The sequence below is a fragment of the Gossypium hirsutum genome, chromosome D11 (genome assembly GCF_007990345.1).
Source record: "Gossypium hirsutum isolate 1008001.06 chromosome D11, Gossypium_hirsutum_v2.1, whole genome shotgun sequence".
Lineage (NCBI taxonomy): Eukaryota > Viridiplantae > Streptophyta > Magnoliopsida > Malvales > Malvaceae > Gossypium > Gossypium hirsutum.
Window position 1 is genome coordinate 55,371,739 of NC_053447.1, and position 8,304 is coordinate 55,380,042.

The window sequence follows — 8,304 nt, forward strand, 5'->3', positions numbered from 1 at the left end:
CAGCTATGATTTGTTAGAGTTCAAGAAAACAAACGATGGTGGCTCAGTCTACAGCTGAAGCTGAGTTTGTAGCAGCTGCTAATGCAGTTAATCAAGCTATATGGTTAAGGAAAATTTTGAATGATTTGAATCTACAGCAGAATGAAGCAACTGTGATACATTGTGACAACAAGTCAGCAGTTGCTATTGCTAAAAATCCTATCTTCCATGGCAGGACAAAGCATTTCAATATAAAACTGCATGTGATAAGAGAAATGGAGCAAGCTCGAGAAATCGAGCTGATACACTGCAGCTCTAAGAACCAGATTGCTGATATCTTTACAAAGTCACTTGGTGTGTCAAGATTTCTAAATTTAAGAAAGCTACTAGGAGTCTGCTGCAAAGAAGCTGAGGAGGAGTGTTAAAGTCAGCTCCCATGCAGCAACAAAGGTGGCCATGCAAGGAACGTGCTTCAAGCAGCAAACTGGTGCAGCAAGCTGAAGGAATTTTGGTTCATTTAGTTTCTTTAAATGAATGTTTTGTATTTAGTTAGGATCAAACTTAGTTGGTAGCTGCATTTTGATGTAATTAGGTGATGAATGACAAGTTTTGGTAGCTGTTTATGTATTCAAACAAGTTTACCAAGTTACTAGGCAAGTTAGTGGTGTTAGGTGTGTTATTAGGTGGTAACTTGTTTGTTTTGTTGTTGCTATCTCATATATGTATTGGCATTATGCCTTCTTAAATGTTTTAATGAAAAATCAGCTCAATTTTCATTCAAATCTCTCTCTTTCTTTACTATTTTTCCATTGCAAATTTTTCTTTCTTCTTCGGTTGTTTCTGCTCCAAGTCTCGAGGCTTGCTTACCAAACAAAGCTGGAAAATCAGCTTGCTGCTACCTCTTGCACCAACACGTTTCATCATAATTGATGTGCAAGCACGAAATGTATGCTACTACTTGGGAGAGGGGTGGGAAATCCTGCATGGCAAACAGGTCTATATATAGGCATTGAAACAAAAGAACTCGTCCTGATTTGCCTTTCATCAAGTACGTGAAGACTAGGCGTTTGCCTTCACAATTAGTCATTTCTTATTAGGAGGTGAATCAGTCTTCAACCACTACACTTTCTAGTTCTGTTCTCCTCGTACATCATTGCAATATATGTCGTGGAATTGGTCTTAATTCACTCGCAGTTCTAAACATTTTCTTATCCAGGCTTTGACTTTTCCTTCACAGACTAAAGTTGATGGAGAAAAGGAGGTGCTGAAAATACATTATTATCTTATAATTTGCTAGTCACAAGAAAGTTTTCTTGTAAAATACTTCTTTCAAATATATATATTGCATCAAATGTCAACTCAAAAATAATTCCATCTGGCCTTATGCAAACAAATCTATATATATGTAATTTTTTATTCAGATAGTGGGAATAATTTAATTTAGATTTGGAGTTGCTGCAAGCAGCCGACAGTTTTGTATGTAAAACTGAACTCGGTCAATCTTTTAGTTAGCATGATCAAGGAAATGCTATGGAGACAAAAACTTAAGCTTGATTAAAGGCTTCTGATTGTGTCTGTAATCAACATGTTATACAATCTCAGTTGACATAGTCTATTCTGGCATGTTCGTTTGTACTCACATCTGTGCTTATCACATCCACAACATTGTCAATTTCTTGCAAGTTCAATGAAACATGCATGCAAGAGCGAAACTTTCCAAGTCTGTTGATCACTGCAATTACCCAAAAATGAGCTTTGAATTAATCACTGATCCAATTTGTTGCCAACTTTGTAATAAAATATTTTTAAGCCTAATTAATGACTTGAATTTTTCCTAGTACAGAAAAGTAAACTTCAAGGCTTCAGTTACCTCACAGACTTCGAATCATATTAGTTTGAGTGATCACACCGGTTTGTTTAATACAAGTTTATTGCTAGTCAGCAATGCCATGAACTAACAAATACGATATGATGCAATAGCAAAGAGTTTGATATATTAAGAATGTGGTAAATTTGGTGTAGGCTTATCCAATGTTGTACAAAATCGAATATACAGACTTTACCCAGTCAAAATCAAGTGATTAGGTATATGATATATTCCAATTCTGGATTGAATCAAAGTGACTAGGCATGTTTGGACATCCTTTACAATTTTATCTAATTACATTAGCATTTTATATCCGTTTGTCATTCCCTTTCTAATATTTAAATTTAAATATGTCAAAGGTTCTTGTACTCTTTCAAAAATTAAAATTTAGTCGCTATATTTTAAAATTCTGTGCTTTTTTATTTAAAATTTTTTTGTCCCTTTGTTTAATTTTTGCCGTTAAAGTTAACATTGTCAAAGGTAAAACAACTTTTTTAGCCCTCAACATTTACAATTTTTTTTGCCAATTCGGTTCTTACCCTTCAAAAGTACATAAATTTTTTTTTAAAATAAATTTTTTTCATATTCTCTGATTTTTACATTTCTAGCTAGAACGATGGCTTGCCATTGGTTAAAGGCAGTTAAGGAAGGGGTTTTCATTAATGAGTGGACTTGCTAGGATGACTCAATCTTATGTGTCCAATGTTGTTGTGTGGTTAAAGCAATTTCAATGTTCGGTGGGATCCACATGTAAAAGGAGCTTAGAAGTTTAATGTTGACGATTTCACTTTTGGGAAACTAGGGACTTCAGGTTGTGGGGGTGTATTGCATTATGATTGTGGGGCTCATAGGAATTCAAGATTTTAAAGATGCTGAAATTGTGAGCGTTAAATGTGCCATTAACTTAAACTGAAAAAGTAAGATAAAACTAGTCATTGAATAAGATTGGAGAAGTGGCTTTCTCTATGGTGTTATGAGTGGCTAATGAGATAGCTCACTCTTTGGCAAAAAGCAACATGCTTTAGGGGTGTCATGTTTTCTAGTTTCTAGTAGTGATGGAGTGTTTCTTTTATTGTTCGTGTAATCTATTATAATCTGGTTTATGCAATCTAATGTTGCTTTTTTAAGGTGTGTCGAACTGCATTGTTTGACTTGTGGAGTAGTATATGATGATTAAGAAAATTATCTTTCAACGAAAAAATTGTATATTTAAAGGAAAAGAAAACATTACTTGCTTATGTTGCTATAGTCGAACTTCATGCAGGATTGACCTAACCTTGCATTCCAAATAGAAACTTCTTGCACCAATTAATGCTGATACTTGCTAATGTTCCTATAGTTGAATCAGCTAAGGAATGGTTGTCGCTAAAGTGCTCAACAATTTTGCCTCTTAAGTGGCATACGTGTACATAATAAATATAGCTTAAAACACAAGAAAAGAACAAGTCAAATCATTATGGAAACTATTTTAAAACATAAAAAAATAAAAAATAAAAAGTATATATAAGTTTAAAAAAAATTAAAAAAAATTTAAAAAATAAAACTATTTAAAAATAAAAGATTAAAAAGATGTTTTCAAAACTATTTTAAAAACATAAGAAATTCTAAAATTTAATGTTATTTAAACTGGACCGGATCGATTGGGTCAAGAACTAGCTAGGGTATCTATTCGATGAGAGGTAAAAAATTAGTTGACCTGCGAGCTAGTATGGACTGGTTAAACCGGGCTAAAAAATCATTTTTTATAATTTTTTTATTTTTCAATAATTTATTTGCTTTGAACGAGTCGAATTGGTTGTTCTGGAAATCAATTGGTTAGACCAACTAGAAATCGGTTCCAACGATTTTTTAGCTCAGTTCAAGCAGTCCATACCAATTTTAAGTCAACTGATTTTTTACGTCTTGTCGGCCTAATACCCAACCGGTTCCCACTCCGACCAGTCGGTCCAGTCCAATTTAGATAACATTAAATTTTTAATTTTTTATATTTAAAATGCATTGAATCTACAGTACTACCATAAAAAAATGAAAAATGAAAACAAATTATTAAATCAAACCAAAAAAATAAGTAAAAATAGCAATAACTAAAACAATAAATTTCATTACTTAACAAAGAAGCTTACAGCAACATAAGCAAATACTTTTTATATTTATTCTTTCCAAAAAAAATATATATATATTATTGTAGAAAAGGAAACAAGTCAAAGATTATTGCAAAGATTCAAATTGAATTATATTTGGGCGCCCTAATTGTTAGCCCACCAGAATTTTGACTGAAGATTTTTCACCACATTCTTGTCCAATTGGAAAGCCTTGACGAGAACATCGGGATTGATGGGTGGATTTGATCCAAACACTGCATTGGCTACGGTAATAACCCCAGGATTCTGGCTACTCAAAGCAGCGAAGGCAACGGCATTGGTTTTCCCCACATTGAATTGAAAGTGAATGAGACCAATTGGGAAAACAAATACATCTCCAGGGTATAAGACCTTGGTAATGAGACGATTATCGGTGTTGGATGTCACGAAGCCAACGTAGAGTGTGCCCTCCACAACGACTAAGATTTCGGTGGCACGAGGGTGAGTATGAGGGGGGTTTAGGCCACCATTTGGTGCGTAATCAATTCGAACCAATGAGATGCCAAGAGTGTTAAGCCCTGGTATTTGAGCAACATTAACTGGAGTAACAGTCGATCCCACTGGATTTGATGTGTTTCTGGGGATGTTGAGCCCTGAATAGTAAAAGTCTTGTGCTTTAGCAAGCTTTGGGTCCTTGCAGAACTTCCCATTAACAAACACTGGAGATGAGAAGAAGAATGTTATTTTCATGTACCATGCCATGAAGAGATTGTAGAATGTTTTATTTGAAGGTCAAGTTTAAGAAGAAGAGATAAAAACAAAACTTACCAGCATCCTCGGGGTCATTGATGGCTACGCAGAAATCTTGGAGAGGACTGGGATCAGATGCATAGGCAAATGGGGAAGCCAGAGCCAAGAGACAAAATACTAGGATGAAATGGGCAGTTTTCATTGTGATAAATGGAATTTTGATTGCTTTGGAGAGGATGAGGAACTCTGCTGCAGAACATGACTATTTATACATTACAGTCTTTGAGCTAGTCTATGTTTTTCCATTTCTGATGAATTGTTCTTCAACTACTACCCTTGTCTCTTCCCACTTCCAATGCTTACATCAGTATCTTTGTCATGGAAGTAGTCAAATCTGTAATTAAATTATGTCTTTTGTAGTACTTAATACAACTTGATCCATTCGAACGTTGACCTTAGGAGATACCCAAGGTTGCTAAGGCTGCGGGCAGGCAACCCTGTTCATGCAAGATACAATGAAAATAATGTTAACAATAATCCTAGTTGGAAACATTTTGCCATTTGCATGGCAGTGTTTAAACATAAAGTGCCTGCAGCTGGGCTTGGTTAAAGTGTGAAAGAGACTGCCATTGTGGGTTGAGGGAGATTAACTATTGAAACCTTTGACATGATCTTTTTCCCTCATTATCATCTCCTTTTGCAATTAGTGATCTCAATTCTATTTTATTTTTAAAAAAAATTAGAGAAACTGTTTTTCCGGGCCGGCTTATTAACCAGCTTCAACATCTATTAATTAATTCAAACAAAATAGCTTGATTAAGTAAGAAGTATTTGCAAGAAAAGCGCCTCGGAATGATTCAAAACTTGTGGTTTTATATCTCTCTGAATATACACGTGCATGGACATCTTCATAAAAGCCCGGTTGCATTAAATGTAACCTGCATATAGTTTTCACCATTCTATGGATATATAGGAGCACTGCAACTTTGAAATACTGCTAGAGGCTTATCAATTGTGTATATACATATATATACATTCAAAGTCAGTAGCGTAGTTAAGACGATATTGGGTATGTAAAAACGACCAGTTCGATGAGGATGAGGGTGTAGAGTAGTTGAAGAATGATTCCTTCAGATTTCTTTAAGAACCAGTAATCACTTCAGACTTGGCAAACCTCTTTTTTTATTTTCCTTTTTAAAATGGAATTGTGAAAGAAATAAAATGACAATGGACCTGTTCAGTGACTACTATCTATAAATGGACATGCTTTGAAACCAGATTTCTCACCCCTCATAAAGCAACAAATCTTAGAAGCTCAATTTGATCAGGTTCAGGACTGTTGCTTACAACAATGAAAGGTGTTCAATTCCTTGTAGCATTTGTCCTCTTGGCTTTGGCTTCCAAACTTGTCTCAGCTTCAGATCCCAGCCCTCTTCAGGATTTCTGTGTAGCAATTAATGATACTAAAGACGGTGGTGTGTTCTTTAATTCTTTGAAATTTCATCTTTGCAATATATTCGTTTCGACTCTTAAAAGTGGAGAAATATAGCAAGTACAAGTATTGGACAAGTGTCCAAGTAGTAAACTCTTTTCTTTCCATTTATGCAGTTTTCGTTAATGGCAAGTTCTGCAAGGACCCCAAGCTTGCAACCGCAGAAGACTTCTTCCTGCCTGGCCTCAACATTCCTGGAAATACATCAAACCAAGTAGGATCAATGGTCACTCCAGCCAATGTTCAACAAATACCTGGACTTAACACTCTTGGCATATCTCTTGTTCGAATTGACTACGCACCTTACGGTGGCCTAAACCCTCCTCACACTCACCCTCGTGCCACTGAAATTCTAGTCGTTGTGGAGGGCACACTTTCCGTCGGCTTTGTCACATCGAACACAGATAACCGTCTCTTCACCAAAGTCCTATACCCCGGAGATGTATTCGTTTTCCCCGAAGGTATGATTCACTTCCAGTTCAACATAGGGAGTACGAATGCGGTTGCCTTTGCTGCTCTCAGTAGCCAAAACCCAGGGGTGATCACCATTGCAAATGCAGTGTTTGGCTCTGACCCGGCCATCAATCCTGATGTTCTTGCCAAGGCCTTCCAGCTGGATCAAAATATCGTTAAACAACTTCAGTCCCGGTTCTGGTGGGACAACAACTAGGGGATACTTCTAAACCCATGAACCTTAGTAGCTAATTGTTTGGATGATGTTTATCACGTTGAATTTAGTTGAAAGAAGAATAAAAAAAAATAAAGAGGTTTCTCATGTACCTTTGTAACCTCTCAGTAATATTATTTTAGTCATACGGTATGGAGTACAATTTATTTTTAATTTGAAGTTTGGATTTCAGACCTTCGTTTAGGAAAATAAATGAATTACTGGAATATTTTTAAATATTTATAGTGTTCCAATAACTACAAGTGTTCTAATACTTATTGTAACCTCTCGTAATATTAGTTTCGTCATACGATATGAATTCTTGCAATTACAATTTATTTTTAGTTTGAAGTTAGGATTTCAGACCTTTGTTTTGGGAAATGAATGAATCACTAGAACGTTTTCAAATATTTATACTGTTCCAATAACTATAAGTGTTCAATACTTATTGTAACCTCTCTTAATATTATTTTCATCATACGATTGGAGTCTTGCAATTACAATTTATTTTTAGTTCTAAGTTTAGATTTCAGACCTTTGTTTAGGGAAATGAATGAATCACTGCAACATTTTCAAATATTTATAGTGTTCCAATAACTATAAATGAATGGGTATAATTAATCAAAAGTTATATTATTTGATTTTCTAAAAAAGAATTATAACTATTTAAATAATATTATTTGAATAGTTATAATATTAAATCAATAATTATATGTTTATTTTAAAGACGTTATTGTTCAGAAAGACACCTATTGAAAGATGCCTCTATAAAGAGACATGAAAATTCCTATAAATAGGAATGATATTTCATTTGAAAATCACACCAACAAATTTTAATATTCTTTCTTTCCTTCCTTCATTTTCTAATATTATTAGATTATTTTATAAAGTAAAACTGAAAAAATCCTTTGTAGAAATTGAGTTTCTTGTTAAATATTGCTCAGTGTGTAGTGGACTATTCTCGTCAGTGCAAAACGCAAATAGTCATTGGCTTCATTGTATCCTCGAGGTTAATTCACTTGGAACTCATTTACACACCGCAGATAGGTGGGGGTGAATATAACCTTAAAGATACTGACTTGATACACACCTCGGAGCCTTGTCCTATTTCTTCTTTTTCTGTTTGAGTTCCGTTCGTGTGTTCGAGATTTTCTTCACCAGAGATTTGTACTAACAACAATCACTACGATTGATTATTGTATTAATTTTTTGTTGTTTTTTTCTCCTTTGAAAATTGATTGGGATCTACCATAATATCATTTCAATAGTTTCTCAACTACAACTACTGTTTACAAACAAAATCCAATAATCATTTATGCACCCTTCAAAATTATATAAACACTTTGCAATATCTCTGGCTTTTTTTTCTCTCCCCTCAAATTATGCATAAATGTACGTATTAGAGATAGTGTATGCAATTTTTATTCTTAATTTTTTTTTTAAATTTAGTTGTTCAATCTGTTTTAAT

The 8,304-nt window shown here is 34.4% G+C and overlaps 2 protein-coding genes across 2 annotated transcripts; one reads left to right on the forward strand and one right to left on the reverse strand.

The window, feature by feature from the left end:
• Positions 1 to 4,023: 4,023 nt before the first annotated feature.
• LOC107961909 (germin-like protein subfamily 1 member 14) lies at positions 4,024 to 5,046 on the reverse strand. The gene is made up of 2 exons (XM_016898083.2): positions 4,756 to 5,046; positions 4,024 to 4,646 (listed from the first exon to the last, which is right to left on the reverse strand). Exons 1-2 carry the CDS (start codon positions 4,877 to 4,879, stop codon positions 4,093 to 4,095), a joined length of 678 nt encoding a protein of 225 aa, XP_016753572.2. The 5' UTR covers positions 4,880 to 5,046; the 3' UTR covers positions 4,024 to 4,092.
• Positions 5,047 to 5,904: 858 nt separating this feature from the next.
• Positions 5,905 to 6,998, forward strand: LOC107963427 (germin-like protein subfamily 1 member 7). Its single transcript, XM_016899948.2, has 2 exons — positions 5,905 to 6,152; positions 6,286 to 6,998. Exons 1-2 carry the CDS (start codon positions 6,029 to 6,031, stop codon positions 6,837 to 6,839), a joined length of 678 nt encoding a protein of 225 aa, XP_016755437.1. The 5' UTR covers positions 5,905 to 6,028; the 3' UTR covers positions 6,840 to 6,998.
• The last annotated feature ends 1,306 nt before the right edge of the window (positions 6,999 to 8,304 follow it).